The sequence below is a fragment of the Leptonychotes weddellii genome, chromosome 10 (genome assembly GCF_054177405.1).
Source record: "Leptonychotes weddellii isolate Sample4059 chromosome 10, ASM5417740v2, whole genome shotgun sequence".
Lineage (NCBI taxonomy): Eukaryota > Metazoa > Chordata > Mammalia > Carnivora > Phocidae > Leptonychotes > Leptonychotes weddellii.
This window is the reverse complement of record NC_138378.1, coordinates 54,140,549-54,159,591: the sequence shown is the minus strand read 5'-3', so window position 1 is coordinate 54,159,591 and position 19,043 is coordinate 54,140,549. Positions and strand designations below refer to the sequence as shown.

Sequence of the window (19,043 nt, the reverse complement as noted above, 5' to 3'; positions counted from 1 at the left end):
ATGGGTTAGCCTGGTGGTGGGTATTGAGGAGGGCACATTCTGCATGGAGCACTGGGTGTCATGCACAAACAATGAATCATGGAACACTACATCAAAAACTAATGATGTAATGTATGGTGATTAACATAACAATAAAAATAAAAATAAAAATAAATAAAAAGCATTTCATGGGACCTTTGGATTGTACCAGTCTTAAAAAGGGAAGAAGGGTAGGAGGTACGAAAACTGAGTTAGGCCTTCCAAGCCTGTGCTATTGAGAAGTAATATTGGCCCTTGTTTTCTTGTCCTTGAAAGTTACATAATTTAAGGATTACCACATTACTCCTTGCCTAGGTTGTGGAGTTGAAGGAACTGGTTTTCCATGATGTAGAGTTGGGGCTTTTGCAGTAGGCGATGGATGGCTTCTACCTTCGTTTGTGATTATAATACCAGGAACTCCCCTTCAAGGCTGCATGGCACATTTCTATCTGCTCTGTCTTCCCAGAATGCTTGCAGAGAAGTAGGTCGGCTTTGCCTTACAGAGAGATAAACAGGCAGAGAGCAGTTGAAACACTGCTGGGAAGGAAGAAGACATGCCCTCCTCCCTTTCTCTTCACTTCAGCCCCGGCTCATCTCTCCCTCTGAAAGGCTGTAGCATTTGTTACTTTAACCTCTTATCCTACCATTCATCACTACTGTATCATAAATAACTGTACTTTGTATGCTCAGTGCTATTCTCTCCAAATAAATCTTAACCTCTTTCCATGCAGAAGCCACTCTGGGTTTTTTTGGTTTGTTTTTGTTCTTTTGTCCCCTTCTCTGCCTCACCCAGGTTTGGGCACAGAGACTGAATTATTAACCTAGAAATGAAAGTAACTGCGAATTGAGACATTTGGTCTCTTAGCAGATCTGTGTATCTGAAGTACTAGGGACTCCTAGTCCTACAGTATTGGAGCCACATTTCATAACCCACTGCTTACTGGTTAGGTAGAAGGGAAGCTCAGCTGGGTCTTGTGTTTTACCTGGCCTTTGAGGAGTCCTGTGTTCCAGTATGAGCTCTGACATTTACCTTTATTTTAACTTCACCTCACTGACCCTCTGTTTCCTTATCTATCAGATTCAAGTATTGAATATTGCCTAGGTCCTCTCCGGCTTCATGGGACTGTGAGCTGAGTCCTTCCTGGCCTCTGAACCCCTTTGCCCTGACTGCTGTCCAGCAAACTGCTCGGGAGGCCCCCCTCACAGCTACCCTGTTGCAGGCTTTAGCAAAATGAGAGGAGCCTGGATTGATAAGAATGGAAGAAGGAGGGAAGGAGGGAGATGTCATTTTTCTGCTGAAAGTCATAGAACTATCTATATGCAAGCCTTCCAGATTATTATGGCATGAATCGGAGGGCCCCTGGGTGCTTCAGCTATCAATCTGTGTAATGGGGCTAATACTGCTTACAAAACAGCAGATAAAAGGCTTTCCGGTTTGTTTTTTAAGAAAAATTCAATAGAGAAGGAAGGGGTTGATGGTGATAGAAAGAGGGCAGACTTTTTAAACTCCTGCTTTGGCTTGTCTCAACCAGTTAACTGGAAGGAAGGCCCTGAAGCCAGATGTAGGGGAGCAGATAAAAAAAAAAAAAAAAAAACACCGTGTTGTCCTGTTGATGAAGGCAAATCCCTGGACCCAGTAACTTAGAGCCTTGGGTACATGTGAGCCTAGAACTATGTCAGTAATTTGGAGAAATGTGGGATGGCAATGTTCTGCTGGGAGCTTGCAGAAGGATTTTCAAAAGAGAAGGGAAAAGACGTATTTTACCAGTGACCAAACAATTGTGTTGATACTGATTGTTTTAGACTGGATCATTCAGTGTATTACTTGCAAAAGCTTTACACTTTGTTTGCTGAGGTCGAGTAAGGATTCCCTAAGAATAAGTCATGCCTGAGTCACCTCACTGTTTTGATGGGATTACCAGTCTGATAGATGATGACAATGCTGCTTTATTCAACATTTGAATTACTTACTTAAATGAACACAGACTAGATTGCATGCTTATCGGATTTGTATATAACATAAATATAAGTGGTGATGGGATCAAAATTCAAAATAGTCTTTAAGCATGGGAGTGACAAACAAAAATTCAGGCTGGTGGCCATGATTTCTATGTGGCTGGGAAAGAAGGGATAAAATTGAGGAAACATATACTAGGAGCTTCAGTTTTATTTGTGATGTGTTCTTAAGCTAGATTTTGGGCAAGTGGTTGATTGTCATATTATTCTGTGTACCCTTTGTTATATGATATGTCTGACATTGTCCATAATTTAAAAATAAGATTCAGAATAGCCTTGGAAGCCTGGATTGATGGGCTGAGATTATCAAGATGTCTTTTAATAGAGATATGTGTCATATTCTGATTTTCTAAAGAAAAGTCAAAATTATGTACATACAGGATGAGAGCTGTCTGGCTCCCTAGCAGTTTTTATGAAAAAAATCTTGGGAAACGGCATTTCCTGGTGAGTCCTGAGGAAGCAATGTGACACAGTTGCTGTTACCAGATAGTGAAGACTGTAGTCCGGACCCCTGAACTCTGCTGGTCAGATTAAACCTACATCATTGCGCTTCTTCTGTTATTCTGCTCTGGGCTTCCCATTTTAGGAGGGTCACCGATAAACTAATATTTATCCAGAGGAGATAACCAAGATAAGGAGGAAGCTAAACATCTGGAAATAGTTAGACTGGAAAAGATCTAGTCAGAGGCAACATGGTAATGGTCTTTACATACTTGAGAAGCTGCCATATGGCAGAAGGCACATAATTTCTTTCTTGTGCTCCCAAGGGGAAAGTAAGAGATAGATTTCAGATTTTAATATAAAGAAGAATTTTGTGAAAGTTAGCATTCTCCATCAGGGGAATGAACAGATTTCCATAACACTGAGCTGCAGGTCATTGAAAGTATTCAAGGAAAATTGATCACATGCAGTACATCTGAGGTTGAGCGAGATGACCAGCAGGGCATCTTTTTGAGATGTCTTATTTTGGAACAGCTGAGCAACCTAGATGTATATTCCAAATGTGCAGTGAAGGAAATGATAAGCCTGCCTCTGAACCTATAACATGTTATTTGTACATTTTTATTTATGGGCTACTCTGTCTCCCAAAGAAAAGAAGTTGGGGAGCCATTCTTAGTATGGCCCACAGGGTCACAGTGGTCTGCTCCTACATGGTGCCCTGCAGCAGTTAATTCACTTAAATTTAGCTTCTAAGTAACTTCTATAACTTTGTTCTGGAGAGTTCTGAAAACACTTTTTTGGCCTATGGGATGTTATGTCTGAAAAGCATTCCTTATTAATTTAATTATCTTTTTTGTGGTTGCTATATTTTTCTCCATTCCAGATGTTGGCTGAAACCACATTTGTTTTCTGACAAGTACAAGGAACATCTGAGTCTTTGAGAAAAGTCAGAGAGATGCTTTTCTGAAAAGTGATTAAAATAGATAACTCTTTGTTGTCCAAACTTCCTGAAGGCTCTTCTTTGAACAGAGATGCCTATAGAGAGAGAATATAAGAGTCCCCAAGCCTAGCCCATGACAAGAAGAGACCACTGAGAATAGGTCTTTGCCGGTGCTGTTAATGTAGGACTTGTTCCCACCTGTCCCTCCTAGAGGTCCAGAACTCCACCCCTCCTATGGTTACTGCTGAATTCCGTGAGCCTTTGAGATTGGGACTAAAGGTTAGGAATGTCCCTATACTGTCCTGATCTGCCAGCTATGGTTGGATGAAGGAAGGGAACTGCCTCCCATCAGTGTGTGGAAACTCTGACCTCTGGCTTTCCTAGTGTGACTCTGATACCAGGTCAGGCTCTGGGCAAGATCATCAAGGTGCACATGTTCAGTCCTGCTCAGGGGTTTTCCAGCTGCTCCATTTTCCTCTTTGCCTACAAGCCAAAAACCTGTGCCCACTCCTTCCTTTCATACAGATGCGTAAATGACCCTGGTCATTACCTTCCTTGGGGCTATTTGTTGTATTACGGAGACATACATTTTGAAATACAGCAGTGAAAGTTGGTTTTGGAGTTTGGGGCCTTACACAGGGGAGGACCTAAAAGCAGAGATGGGAAGGTTGTTTCCTAATGCTGGTGATATCACAGTTTGGGCAGCTACCTACTCCGTCTCCTTTCTACCATGGCCCTGCCTACCTAGTGCTTTATGGGGAACGTTGTGCTCACGGCCTTCTGAAATTCTGAATTTTACCCAAGGGTAACTGAGGTTCAGCATGTGGAATGAAATCATGTTTCCTGCATTGTGTGGCTTTTTTGCAAAGAGTACTGGTATAAAAGGATACTCTGTCATCTGTCACTGATTTTTATCTCTTAGTTCCTAGAGAGGGGCCTGGCCAACTTCATCTCTGGTGCCAGATCTCTTTAAGACCATTTTCTAAATATGTTTTTGAGCAAAAGGAATGAGGAGTTCACCTCTTATGGAATGCATTGACAAAGCAAGCTAAAAAAACAAAACTTGTACGGACCAGCTTTTCTTCAGTGTTATCTGTTACTTCAACAGGCCAATTCAGGTCATGTTAGAACAAGTGATTTGATCTGCAAACGGCTTCATTCTTAGGTGAAATTTTTGACAATGATGATAATCCATGGCCTATTGCTGCCATTCACTCTAAAAGTTAGAAGCCAATCAGTTAATAGATTGACGAAATAGTTGTTAAACATCTATTGCATACCTACCTAGTGTCAGGTCTTGGGAAAGATGCAAAGTAAAGAAAGGTCTTCATCCTTGAAGAACTTGCAAATCTAGCTAGTGAGATAAAACACACTGAATTTTAACCCCTGAATTATGTGACAGATACACTAAGGACCAAGGGCCTATAAACAAGGGAAGAGCACCAGTACTCTTGGAGAAGTTCAGAAAGCTTTCCCAGTAGCAAGGCAGGAAAAGAATAAGGGAATTCAGTCTGCTGTCTTGAGGACCTTTAGAAATCCCCCATGGTGATTAGCCCCTCACAGAAGACGAGAGAAAAGTCAGGCTGTCTACTCTGTAGACGGTTGGATCTAACAAGAGGAAGAGAGTTTTATGATTCATAACTTGGAAGTCATCATAAAGAGCTTTGCTTTCACTTGAATCAAGGGTTGACCCAGGAAATTTACAAAATACATGGTTTGCTGCCTAACAAGAGAAACTGATAGACACTCTTTGCTAATTTCAATAAAGGACAGTATTCGCTCCAACTTATACATTTAAGGCATATGGAAATAATAATAGTAGTAGGAAAACTATTACAAACATAGTAATGTTTAAATTTTAAGATATTTTAATGATATCTTTCCCTAAGGAGCTTTATTTCCTTGGTCTTAATTACTTTCTCAAGAATTATAGCCAAGGTGCTCAGCAGGCATTTTTAATGCTGAATTGAAGGCTTTGACAGTAGCAAGCCCCAAATGCCAACTTAGGCGGTCATCTTATCCTACATAGTAGGGAACATTTTAAGATAAAAAAAATGTATGTCTTTCTCTTTAGGCAGCAAATACGAATTAGGGAATAGAGTAGGAAGGCAAAGATGAATTATAGTAGGCTTAAAATGAGGACAGGGGAAAATAATGACCCAGCGTGTTTGGAATATCTTTCCCTGACTGGCACAGTTTTTTTCCCTCCCTCTCCCCTGGGCCTTGACCCTTACCAGTCTATTTATAATCTAGTTAAGGCAAGCTGCATTAGTCACATCAGCTGCACAAGATGCATTCACCCCCATATCCTTTTACTTTTTCCTTCGTATTTTATTTTCCTCACTCACCTTGAGCATTGAGACTCTTTTTTTTTTTTTTAAGATTTTATTTTATTTATTTGAGAGAGAGAGTGAGAAAGAGAGAGCATGAGAGGGGGAAGGGTCAGAAGGAGAAGCAGGCTCCCCGCTGAACATGGAGCCCTATGTGGGACTCCATCCTGGGACTCTGGGATCATGACCTGAGCCGAAGGCAGATGCTTAACCAACTGAGCCACCCAGGCGCCCCAAGCATTGAAACTCTTGACTGCTCATCTTGCCTCCCCCTCCACACCAGTTACAGATACTCCCTTCTTCGCCATTTATTCTTGTCTTCTACCTTATTTTGCAAGTGCTCTTCGTCACTAGTTCACCTGTCCCTTAAATATATTTGCTGAGGGCCTACTTTGTGTCGTTGCCCAAACCCAATGCCCTTACTTTCATCACCTCCCATTTGCAAGAGAAAATAGAGGCCAACAGGCCTAGACTCTCCATAGAGGCGCCCACTCTACCTCCCACCATAGTTCTGTAGTTTTATAGCCAGACATTTGGAAAAGTTTTTTTTTGTGTTTACAGGCTCCACTCCCTCCCCTCTTATTCATTCCTTAAACTACTGGATGCTTCTTCCACCACCTCACTGCAGCTGCCCCTGCAAAGATGCAATAGAAGTGACCTAGTCCCAGAAGCCACTGGATGCTTTTCAGTGCTCATCTTTCTTTACCTTTCTCTGGAATTTGACACTATTGCATACTCCCTTCTTCGTGACACTCTTTCCTCTGTGGCCTTCTTTGGCCATTACATCTCTGGCAGGACCCCTTCCTGCTGCCTCCCAGATATTGGTGTGCCTCTTTGCCCTACCCTCTGCTCTCTTCATTTTCACTTAGCATGCACTATCTGGGGTTGCTCCTCACATACAGTGATGTCCTAGATCTAGGACTGGTCCAGAATCATAGATTCATTGTTCTGTTGGCCAACTCCTTCTGCCTGTTCCGTAGACACCTGAAAGTCAGCAATTTCAAAACAAGCCCCCAGGTAATTCCTCTGCACCCTAAAGACTTAGACAGCCATCTCTTAGGGCCTAGCACAACATCTAACATCACATTCCACCTGGCCAGCTGTAGTCAGAGGACCCCTTGAAAGGAAACATGTTCGAATCAGGACTGCCTGAGTATCACGAGGATCCTCCTGATGTCATTGACTATGTTCATGCATACTCAGTAACAAAGAAACATTGGTTTAAAAAGTCATTGACTTTTGATATCCCTCCAGTAAGTTTGGAATGATTTGCTTTTTTTCTCGTATTGATGATCATCAGTTTGAGATAGCAAGTGACAGGTGTTGGTACCTTTCTTTGGAGATGGAAAAGCCAAGGCCCAGAAGGAGTAAGCATCATATGTCCACAATAAAAATGTGATTCGTGGGCGCCTGGGTGGCTCAGTTGGTTAAGCGACTGCCTTCGGCTCAAGTCATGATCCTGGAGTCCTGGGATCGAGTCCCGCATCGGGCTCCCTGCTCAGCAGGGAGTCTGCTTCTCCCTCTCCTGCTCCCCCCTCTTGTGCTCTTTCTCTCTCTCACTCTCTCTCTCAAATAAATAAATAAAATCTTTAAAAAAAAATGCTTTAAAAAAAAATGTGATTCGTTAAGGAGTCAGTCTATGAGGACTGATTCATGTATTCATTTACTCAACAGATATTTACTGCAAACATCGGTTGTATGTCGGGCACAATAGAAATACAGTGGAGCACCAGATAGATAAGATTTTTGGCATAATCGGGTATCCCTTGTGTTATGCTGGTTCTTGGTCCCTGCCTTTGCTCTGATGATTTTTTCCATCAAATTAGTGATAAATGATAATAATTAGCAAATGTTTAACTCTGGGCCAGGCACTGTTTTAGGACTTGATACATACTGACTCATTAGTCATCGTGACGACACTGTGAGGTCTATAACATTATTATCCCCATCCTACAGAGAGGACAGGTTGGGCCATAGACAGTTTAGAAATGTGCCCTAGGTCGTACTGCTAGGAAGTGATAAGGCTGGGGTTTGAACCGGGCAGCCTCGCTCTGGCACCCAGGCTCTTTGCCACTGCCTGGCTACACTAGAACCTAACGTCACAGTACGGCTCTCTACCCATCTGTTTATGATGCTCCATGACATGCCAAAATTCACCTGCAATTTTAAAGAACAAACATTTGGACTTACTGTGCTTTCTTGAGATTGCCTCCCTCCACCCACCTTGGGCATTGCCCTGGCGGTGGTCACATTTTCTAATCTGAAATCAGTAGAAAAGGAAGAAAAAGCTCGCAGTTAAGCCCAAGTGGTTGTGACAGGTTGCTAAATAAAACTGGCTCAACTGAAGTTCTGAGATTCTTGAGAAATACTGAGAATTTCTTAAAAAGATATTTTCCTTATAATAGGAAATCGGGGTCATTGCACAGCTGTTGGTGTCTTAGCAAGGAGAAAATGTGTCTTGAGGCCCAAGAAGCATAAAGTCTTAATGAGATTATTTGTGGGCTGCTCCTTCAGCATAACTTTTAAACTGTTAGAGAATATATTTTTCATCTGTCTCTACCATCTTACATTTCCACGGGTGAAACTTCACAGAACTTTGCAAACCTTCAGAGTTGTTGAAAGAAAAAGAAAAAAATTACAGCAACAAACATTTACATAAGACACACAGTAGCTTACTTGATCATACTCTTTTTTATTCTCTTAGAAAGAAGACAGAATCACAAGGCTATCAGTACATGTTGAAATTTTTTAAAATTGTCAACGTTTTCTTATGTGGTAATCCTAAACTTCTCTGGAAAAATGGCCAGTCAGAATCAGTGAAGTGTTCAGACTACAGCCTATTATGAAATGAAGGTTTCATTACTCCAAACTGCATATAGTAACTTCGGGGAACTGCTCCAGTGGGTGGATACCAGTCTCCTCTGGTTACTGTATAGTAGTTGATAACCCACAGCACAAGGCCTCTGAGGTAGGTTGAAATCTGCTGCCCCCCTGCCCTTCTTTCTCACTTTTGCATTTTTCGCAGGCACAGTCCCACCTCCCTCCTTCACTAACCAAAGACTCCTAGCCAAAACCCGCTGGGAGGCACTCTGAGAGCTAGATGTGCCCCCTGGGTGGTTTTTTTCTTTTGTAGCAGAGAATTTCTGGCCTGGGATGTTTATGTCCTGGCCACCGGTCCCCAAGAGATGGCCATATTTCTCCTAACTCTAAATGAAAACTCTCAGTCCCAAATGTAAACTTCAGCTCGGCTTTAGTCTAAATAATCACAAAATCAAAATTAGGTGGGACCACGCGAATGAGATTTTTCTCTTCGGTCTCTACAATGTCCAGAGAATTAACAAAAATATATATTTGTATGAAGGGCGATGCTATGTAAATAAACATCTCCTTTTTGATTATTACAATAGTACAGGAAAAAGTCGTCTGTTTGGGTAGAAACTATGGAAATATATCTAGGTAGCCAAGGAAAAGCTAAATTGTTACTGAAGGATGTGTCACACAGACAAGAAAATAATTTACGAAGCAGTGGGTAGAAAATATTTTCGAACACTAAACAAGTGAGTCCCTTAAGGCTGTCCTTTCACGTGATGGGTAAATAATGTGGGTTTGTTTTTTGCTTAACTGTTTATTCTTTTTTTTTCCCCCAGAAGAATCTTTTTCCTATAAAGCCAGAGTTTAAGGCTCAGCTTCTTTTCAGCTTGGCTGAAATGAAAAGTGAAATTCATTTAATACTAATTATAACCTGCATAAGTCTAGTGAAGAGAAACTTAAGAAATGTAGTTCTTGTTTTCTAGCTGAGCTTCAGTGCTATATAATTAATATAATTCAATCACTTTTTGCCTGCTTTTTTTTTTTCTGCATGATTTAAGACATCAGAATTTAACTCATAGCCAGAATAAAAACTGGACTTAGGGAAAACTTGAAAAGACTAGAGGGGGATTTGCCTTCTGCCGCATGGTTGAACACGTCCCGAAAGTAGCAGCTTTGGAATGCCATGTCCTGATAGAATTCCCCATTGAACGCTGGCCAGCAGAGAGGCTTCCTAGCACCGTCCCCTTGTCTGCACTATGTGAACTGTCTGCCATGAGGGCCCTGAATAGAGCCAAGGGGCCTCCACAGGACTGCCTCAGAGCCTGACAGAAGGGCAGCAGTATCACAAGGCAAAAGCTGTGCGCTGACTTTATAATCCCCAGGCTGTGGGTTTTGGAACTCAGCAGCCACCCTGGTTCAACCCGAGATAAATACTCCCAGTTCTAAGTAGGTTGGGGAATTCAAAGCCCTGCTTTTCCCAAGTCCTTCCACAACCAATCCATGACATGTTATGAGGTCTAAGTGGAATGGCCGTGTGTGGAGGGAAAATAAGGGAATGCTTTCTACTACTAATTAATATGAACTCCCTGGCAGTCCCTTTTCCCCTTAGGAATGGAGCTAGTCACAGGGCCGGATTCTAACCCCACTGTAGTCATTCACCCGGACCAGCTTTACTCCTAGGGTAGTTGAAACCTATCTGCAATGATTTCAGAAGTCTTAAGCAGTGCCTTCTGCCCACCCAGTTTTCTCAGATGCCTCCTCCATTTTGAGCTGAACTTGGAAATTTCACAGGTAGATTTTCATTATTTAAGTATATGGTTTCGGTCCCTTCTAAAATGGAACTCCCACTGTGAGGCATATTACTTTTAAGTGATTATTAGTTATACCACAGTATGATTTAGTTTAAGTTTCTTGGGTTTTGACAGGAAGAGAAATAGAAGGCATTAGTTGGGTGAAGTGTTGGGGATGGGATAAGGCTGGTGGGGAGAGAGGATGCAGAACTTGGAACAAAGGCAGAAAGCAAGTTGCCACCCTCACACATGTGGCCTGGGTGAGGACTGCAGTGACTTCTTCCCCACCAGGATTTGTTTTCGTGCTTTCAGTGAAAGGGGGCATCCTGTTTTCTATTTACCTCTCCCTTCTGGCCGGGAAAGACTTAGAGGGTTTTTTGTTTTTGTTTTTGTTTTTGTTTTTTACAGCTTTGCCTCTTCCTTATCCCTTCTAGATGTGGTTCCATTTCCTTTCCAAGATGAAAGCTTGTCTTTGTCCCTTCCCAGAATAGTTCCAGGCAGCAGAACACAGTGAATCCTTCCAGATAAAAGACCCTGCTGATAAAATGCCAGATTGTTATCAGAGAAGTGAAGTGAGGGGAGTCAAGTCCCTACCATTAATTACCTAGTTACAGCTCTGTTTATATCCTGTTCGTTTGGGGGCATGTTTTCCTTGGACAGTTTCTTGTCTGTGTTCTGAACTGCAGTCTGATGTTTGTAAAAATCCCAAAGGTCAGGGAATAGTGGGTTCCTTATTTTCCGAAAGGTTTAATGGCAAGGAAGAGAATATCAGAGTTTCTATCTTCCATCTGGAAGGAAATGGACAAATGGGTTTGGTGGTTCATTCTTCACCTCAAGCATGCAAACCCTAGTGTGTTGAATGAACTCTGACTTTGAATACTTAGCCAAGAAGTTACCTGGAAATAGAATGACATTTATCTCTGTGAAGCCATGAGTATCAACCAGTGAATAACTGATTATCTAGACATTGAGGCCAGAGTCTAAAATGTCCTAAAACTGCCTGGAAAATGTACTTAATGCTACTGAACTGTACACTTAACAATGTGTAAATTTTATGTTATCTATATTTTATCACAGTAAAGATAAATAAATGAATGAATGAATAATGCTTGCTTCCTGGCAGCTCCAGTACTTGGTCTCAGTTGGAAATACCAAAGGGTTGGGTTACATGGTCTGCTTTATTTTGAATGGAATTATTGTTGCATGTAAGGCATTATTCACCCTTTTAAGAGCCGTGAGGCTGTGAGCACCGAGCACTGAGCACCTTGATGAACACCAGGTAAAGAAACTGTTTTGCCACCATCATCTGGACGTACTGGGACATTTGGGAACTGGAAGAGCCCTATCTTGAAAATGATTGATTCTAAACCACTATAGCCACTCTCCTTCCACAAATGTAACAAAAGAGGGGAATAAGGTCTCTTGATGGCTGGAATAGTAGGTAGCATCTATTGCTCTGATGCTCAAAGAGTGGTGCTGAAATGCACCATGACAGAAGGGGTATTAGGTGACTTAACCTCCTTTGTGGCACCTGGCAGTCATTAAGTGGTCAAGCACATGTTTCTTCACTGAATTAAACTCGCACCTGACCTTATGCTGTCCTGTCAGGTTCTGTCCTCAGCCCAACCCATTTTTGTTATAAGGCACTTGACCTGTGACTCAGCCAGTTCTTTCAGCTTTACTGGTGATGGGGTTCTTTTTGAAGACTGCACTGTTGCCTTTTTTTTTTTTTTTACTAGACCAAGAAACTTCTTAAGCCCTGCAAACATGTTCCCTGGTGACCTAGCTGCGGCATGAATTTCAGGGTAGAAAAAAAGAAAGAATATGAATATAACCCTATTCCAAATCTGAAACTTTCTTTCTCGTTAGCCCCGGAAGTCCTGAACTCAGAACCCTGACTAAAAGATGCTTCTTTTTACCCTGTGTAAGAGTGTGCTTAGGCACTTGTTCCTACCATCCTTTGAAGAAGTTGTGAGACATTCATCATGGTTTCAGCAATACTTTTCTCAAATTTAGTATTTTCTGTAGAAAAGGCAAGAAAATATAGGAACCTAGGAAGAAGCTAAAGTAAATTTAAAATATATAAAACTTGGGGCGCCTGGGTGGCTCAGTCGTTAAGTGTCTGCCTTCGGCTCGGGTCGTGGTCCCAGGGTCCTGGGATCGAGCCCCACATCGGGCTCCCTGCTCGGCGGGAAGCCTGGTTCTCCCTCTCCCACTCCCCCTACTTGTGTTCCCTCTCTCGCTGTCTTTCTTTCTGTCAAATAAATAAATAAATAAATCTTAAAAAAATAAAATAAAATACATAAAACTCATTTTGAGTGAAACCAGTAAAAATAAGCCCTGACCTTTTCTTATAGGTAAGAAAAATTAGAATTTTTTTTAAAAAGTATTCTTTTAGGAAATAAAAGATTTTGCCAGAAATAGCATGGGTGATTAAAGCAGTCTGGTGTGAAAGACACATCTTAAAAAATCTCCACTTTAAAAAAATAAAATTTCTTTGCTCTCTTCTTGACTAATGGTTTTGTCAGAATAATCATTTAAATAATAAATGAAATGCTTTGAAGTATATAGGGGAGTGGAGAACTTTTCGGTGCCTTGTACGAACTGGTGATACAGATTATAAACTGAATGATGGCAAATTCCACCAGTTTACCTAGGATCCAAATATTAGCAAATGTCGCCACAGCCATAGAAATCTACTGATGAAATCATGACGATGAATGGAAGTGATCCAGATTGTTTAATTTTCCTTTGAAATGTTGTATTTATTAGATCTTAACACCCAAAAGTTAAACAGTATTGAATTTCACACATAGCACCATATTTTTAATCTTAGGTTGAAGGTTATATCCTTGGCTTGATTGAAGAATGACTCATGTAATTTGCACTGACTTTTTTTCTTTCTTTTTTCTTTTTTTGATGGGCAAGGAGGGAAGCTGGGAAGTAAGATGATACTGAATTGAGGCTAAGTTTATTAAATTCAAATGAAAATAAATAAATGTCAATAATTTTCTTGTTTCTTTTTATATTCATGTATATACCTTCTATAAAGATTCCTTGGAATGCTACTTTTGCTTGAAATGCAATATAAAATATCTCTTGGCCACTAAAATTAGCAGTGGGAATTAGTGATTTTTTTTTTTCCAGTAAATGTATCAAACTGTATCACAGCCCAATCCTTCAGTGGCATGTACTTGTTGGAGGATGTGGCCAGAATTCTTTATTGACATGTTCCCCATCTTAAAATACAATCACCATGAAATTAATGTATTAAGCCTTAGTCACAATCCAGGGAAGAACTTAAAGGTAATGTGATTCTCCTTATAATTAGTAACCTAATGAAATGCTGGAGAGTTTCAGTCGTAAAGCAGTGTACCTTGCTTCCGAACAAAGATAACACCACCACTGAAATTGTATAGTTGTAACACTAGTATATTTTTAATTAGTGGTAGGGTATGTGTGTGTGTGTGTGTGATCAGTTTTGTTTCATCTTTAAACTTTGCACAGTGGTCTCCATTGTGTATTCATTTGGACTATATTAAATAACAGTGTACTAACTTGGCTTCTGTTTTCTCAGTATTTGGCATGATTCAAACTGGGATAAGTTGAAATTTGCCTTTTTGATATGGAATAAGCAAAAATAAAAGGTATTAGGAAGCAGGTTTAATCTACTCAAGATGGGGAAAAATATCTGTTTAACCTTAATAACCACATGGAAAATCCTACTGCTAAATGCAGATGTGTTTATTAAAGCTGGCCCAACAAATCTGGCCTTGCTCAGTTGAATGGTTTGAGTTGTCAAGTGTACATAAGTGTAACAAAATTGAATTTCTTTTAACATGTGTTACTGCTGTTCAGTCCTATGGTGGTTAAAAATGTCTCATAGTTGAGGCACACTGGTTTTTGCAACTGGCACAGGCAATCGTGGCAGACAGACTTAACTTTGAATCCCAGCTTGTTCATTCACTCCGGTTTTGAGCTTGGGCAAGTCACTTAATCTCCCTCAGCCTGTCCTAGAACAGCATGTTGATTGGGAACAATTGTCCCAGGAAAAAAAAAAAGTTTTTGTGTTTTCATTCTTATATGATTAATCGTTAGGATTTCAGTGTTTATTGATTTGATTATTTAAGAGGGCACCAGGAAAAGTTCATTCTGGTCATAAAAGTTCAAAGGAAATAACTGGGCCTGTTTGATCTTAGGAAGGGAAGACTTGGGATGCTGTGCGGGTGGGGCTGGAGGCAGAGAAGGGAAAACCAGACGGGCTGTGGATAGCAGAGTAACTTTTCTAAAGTACGTGAAAGGTTATTCTTTAAAGCCAGCCTTATGGAAGTCTAATTGGTATAAAGTAAAGTGCACGTTTAATGTGTACTATTTGATAAGTTTATGCCCCCATAAAACCATCACCCCTGTCAAGATAGTGAACACATCATCACCTATGAAAGTTTCCTCGTGCCTCTTTGCAATCTTCTCCAGCCACCCTGCTCCCGTTGCCTGGCAACAGCTATTTTGTGTTCTGTCACCATAAATTAATTTGCATTCATACAATTTCCATTCATATAAATGGAATCCTACATTATGTGTTCTATTTTGTCTGGCTTTATACCTCAGCATTATTAATTTTGAGAGTCATCCATGTTATTATGTGTATCTGTTCCCTCTTATCACTGAATAGTATTTCATTGTACCGATGTACCACAAGTTTTTTACACACGCACCTGTTGCTGGACATTCGTGCTGTGTCTAGTTTTGACTATTTCAAATAAAGGCACTAGGAATATTCATGTACAAGTCTTTGCATTGACCTATATTTTCATTTCTCTAACATAAACACCTAGGAGTGGAATGAGTAGGTTGTGTGGATGGCGTCTTTTAGCTTTTTATGTCAAATGTTTTCCACAGTGATTGTACCCTTTTACATTCCCACCAGCAAAGAATGAGAGTTCCAGTTGTTCCATATCCCAGTCAACTCTTGGTATGCTCTACCTTTAATTTTAGTCTTTCTAGTGAGTGTGTAGTAGTATCTCATTGTGGTTTTAATTTGAACTTCCCTAATGACAAAGGATGCTGAGCATCTTTACATGTGTTTATTTGCCATCCATATATCTTCTTTGTTGACATTTGAGTTCAGAGTTTGACCCAGTTTTGTTTTAAATTGGGTTGTTTGTTTTCTTATTATTTAGAATATATTCTGGACAGAAGTCAAAAAGTTATGCTTTTCTACATAGATTCATTTATTTCTATGGCATATAGAATCAGCAAAAAGAAATTAAGTTGCAGCAGGGAAGAGTATAATTATACCTAAGTACTTTTTGACTGTGATACTAACGTGGGCATTGGGGCAACCAAAGGAGGATATAAAACTTTCCCTGAGGTATTTAAAAATACGGTTGGCATTTGGATGCTGTAGGCTTGCTGATGTATGACTCAATTTATCTAATTGCAGTCTTCATTTGAGGAAAGAATCTTTCCTGGGGTGGGTCTGTTGCAAACATCTCAATATTCCTTACTCTTTTGTGCTTTTTTTTAGGCCAAATATATGCAATTTCTTGGAATTTTTCAAAACTCTCCATGTACTGTATGGTTTTTTAAAATTCATTTTCTCTGATTTGTATCTTGAAATGTTGCTATGAAACAGAGGAGGGTCATTCAGGGGCATTAATTGGCTTTAGCAAAAACAAATTGCAATCTCTGGAGAGTAATGAAATCCAAAGAAATGCTCAAATTTCTCTTATCCAGCAGTAGCACAAAGCATTGTTTTAGCTGATAATATTGGGAAGATTCATTTAACTCTTTGTAGAGGCAAAATAATTAACTAGATTCTAGAGAAGAGGTTCTACATGATTAAAGAAGTCAGGTGGTTTTTAGCTTGTGGAAGGGAAGAGCAAGGGGTGATTTAATGACAGGATTCCAATACAGTTAATGAAGGGTTTTCCTGTGTGTCGAAAACACTGGTCATTTGTTCTCCAACTCCAGAGAGGCTCAAACTAGAGAAAATTGGCTCCAAGTATAGAAAGATTGAGTCTGAGTAGTGTTAGACATAAAACTTTTATTATTGGCATCAATATTATTATGAGATTGAGCAATGGAACAAGTCAAGAAAGGTCATAAAGATATTTAAAAATAAAAAAGATAGCTATCTGCCTGGGATGTTTAAATGTCCATTGAATTATAGGATTTGGTTATTGAAGGGGACCTTAGAGATGACTTATTCTAATCTCCTTTTGCAGATGAGGCTGTGAAAAGACATTATGTAATTTGCCTGTGGCCATATTGCTAGATGCTAATATTTTACTCTGAGGATGTTTTAAAAGTAGCCTCACTCCAGAGACACCAAGGGGCTCATGTGAGGGTTTCTACTTCACAGCAGCTTTCCCTCCACCAAAGTAGTCACTTGCCAATTAAGAGCCAATGTACTGACCTGTATGTATCTCTTCTTGTCATTAAAAATGTTAAGGATTTCTCTTCTTGGACATTTTGAACTTGTCTCTAAATAAATGCTATACCTTAAATGACTGTAGATGATTTGAGCAGAGGTGATCAGTATCAATCGAGGTCAGCAGAGGACACCGCCACAACCTTTGGGGATCTGTCCCAGTCTGGTACAGGGTTCCTCATTAACTTCTGGTTGATGGCTGTGCTACAAAGAGTATAATTTGGTGGATGACTTTGGGTCAGTTATTATGTCCTGGTGACTAATTTGCCTTTCTTAAAGATAATATATTATAGGGGTGCCTGGGTGGCTCAGTCGGTTAAGTATCTGCCTTTGGCTCAGGTCATGATCCCAGGGTCCTGGGATCGAGCCCTGTATCAGGCTCCTTGCTCAGCGGGGAGCCTGCTTCTCCCTCTCCCTCTGCCTGCCGTTCCCCCTGCTTGTGCTCGCTCGCTCTGTCAAATAAATAAAAATCTTTTTAAAAAAAGATAATATAGAGCTTTAGGTTTCGTTTTGGAAAACACTGGTTAGAGCAGTAGGAAACATTTCTAGGCCACCAGTTCATTATGTATAGGGTCTGCAAATATGAGTTCTAACCATTGGAGTTAAGTAGCATAAATGGCTTACAAAGGATTACACATCCATTACCATAAATGAAAGAAATTGGCACAATGCAATTTATTTGATTGTCGTTACATTTTATTTGGTAACTCATTCTGTACATGTTCCCACTAGACCATCTAGAGCAAAAGCCTACATATGTTTATATTGTATTATATAGTTATTTTAAAGGGTTTATATGAGTACTAAAAATGTGATAAAATATTCAAAAATACCTAGCATCTTGGCTGATCTAGTAGGCACACAGTGAATGATCCTACCTTCCCTTCTTTTTTCCTTTCTTGAGTTTTAGTCTTAGGTATTGGAATCTTTCAGAAACCTAACAAATTCTTGTCAAAAGGGAAGTTTGTTCACATTTAAAAGTGTTTATTTAAAAATTATTATCAGTGGGAGCCTGGGTGGCTCAGTCGTTAAGCGTCTGCCTTCGGCTCAGGTCATGATCCCAGGGTCCTGGGATCGAGTCCCACATCGGGCTCCCTGCTCAGCGGGAAGCCTGCTTCTCCCTCTCCCACTCCCCCTGCTTGTGTTCCTGCTCTCGCTCGCTCTCTGTCAAATAAATAAATAAAATCTTTAAAAAATAAAAAAAAAATTATCATCAGTGTATGCTGAGCACTCACTTGACTCACAGGATTTTAGATTTTATGAGATTTTAATATCTTTTCAGATATAATCACCTGAAGAGTCAGGTTCTGTTGGTTCAAGAAAGATTTACTCGGCACCTATGATTTGCTCAGCCAGTCTTGGGCTAGATTGAGGATGCTTTGAATGCCAGAATGAGAAATTTGTATTTAATGTGGCAGTAGAGAGCTATCATGGGTTCTGAAACACTGGAAAGCTAAAAACAAAACTTTTTCAACTGGACCAAAAACATTCCTTCCTGAACCTTCTCCCTATATATACTAGATTAAAAAGAAGAAGGTAAATTCTCTCTATACCTTTGTGTAGTCTGTTGAGTTGACCACCCAGTCCTGTGTTTGTGAACTGGAAACCGCTCATGGTAAATATGGAACCACACGTTGTGAAGTTTAATGGAGTGACTTTCAGCTCCATGAAATTGCTTCGAGAACTTGGCCTTTGAGCAGTGACCATCATCCCAAGGAGACCCTTGGGACTGTTCAGGACTGTTTTCTCTGAGCCACACACTACCTGCAAGGAAAGAAGGAAGACATGCTATTATGTTCAGTCCCTTTAGAGAATCACTGGCTGTCTGATTGTGCTCATCTCTCAGCCTTTTGTGGAGCCAGAGTAGAAACAATGTGAGGGCTTTTGCTACTGAGAAGAATGTGCAGCTCTTTCACTCAGTCTGCATGAGGGGCCGCCTCAGCTCCTGCCCTGCACACAGCTGATCCCAGCCCGGGAGCCCTGAGGGTAGATCCAGAGTGCTTTTCCAGCTGTCCACGAGGAGGCCAGTACACCAGTATGCAGCTTACTGATTCAGGGTCAGAGAGAACACCCACTCACGCACGGGGAGGGAAGACTATGCCAAAATCTCCAACTAAATCTACTGATTATTTTCATTGTTTAGGCAAGTTTTATGCTGTTGATGTTAGATATCTGTATTTTTTCCCCTTTCTAATACTCCATTTTATTTTGGGTAAAGACCAAAATTCATGATTCCCTTTTAATCTCTAGGGCTTCCGAAGTCT

General features: G+C 40.5%; 1 protein-coding gene across 14 annotated transcripts in view; it reads left to right on the top strand.

Annotated features, from left to right (window-relative positions):
- The window catches only part of THADA (THADA armadillo repeat containing), a 328,075-nt gene that overhangs the window by 149,330 nt on the left and 159,702 nt on the right, over nucleotides 1-19,043 (top strand). Inside the window, exon 29 of one of the 14 annotated variants that reach the window (XM_081833479.1) lies at nucleotides 8,450-11,902. The exons of the other annotated variants lie outside the window; for them this stretch is intronic. Within the exon in view, the coding sequence (XP_081689605.1) occupies nucleotides 8,450-8,591 (142 nt within the window). The 3' untranslated portion in view covers nucleotides 8,592-11,902. Of the gene's footprint in view, nucleotides 1-8,449; nucleotides 11,903-19,043 lie in introns of those variants that run through there. 14 annotated transcript variants of the gene reach the window in all.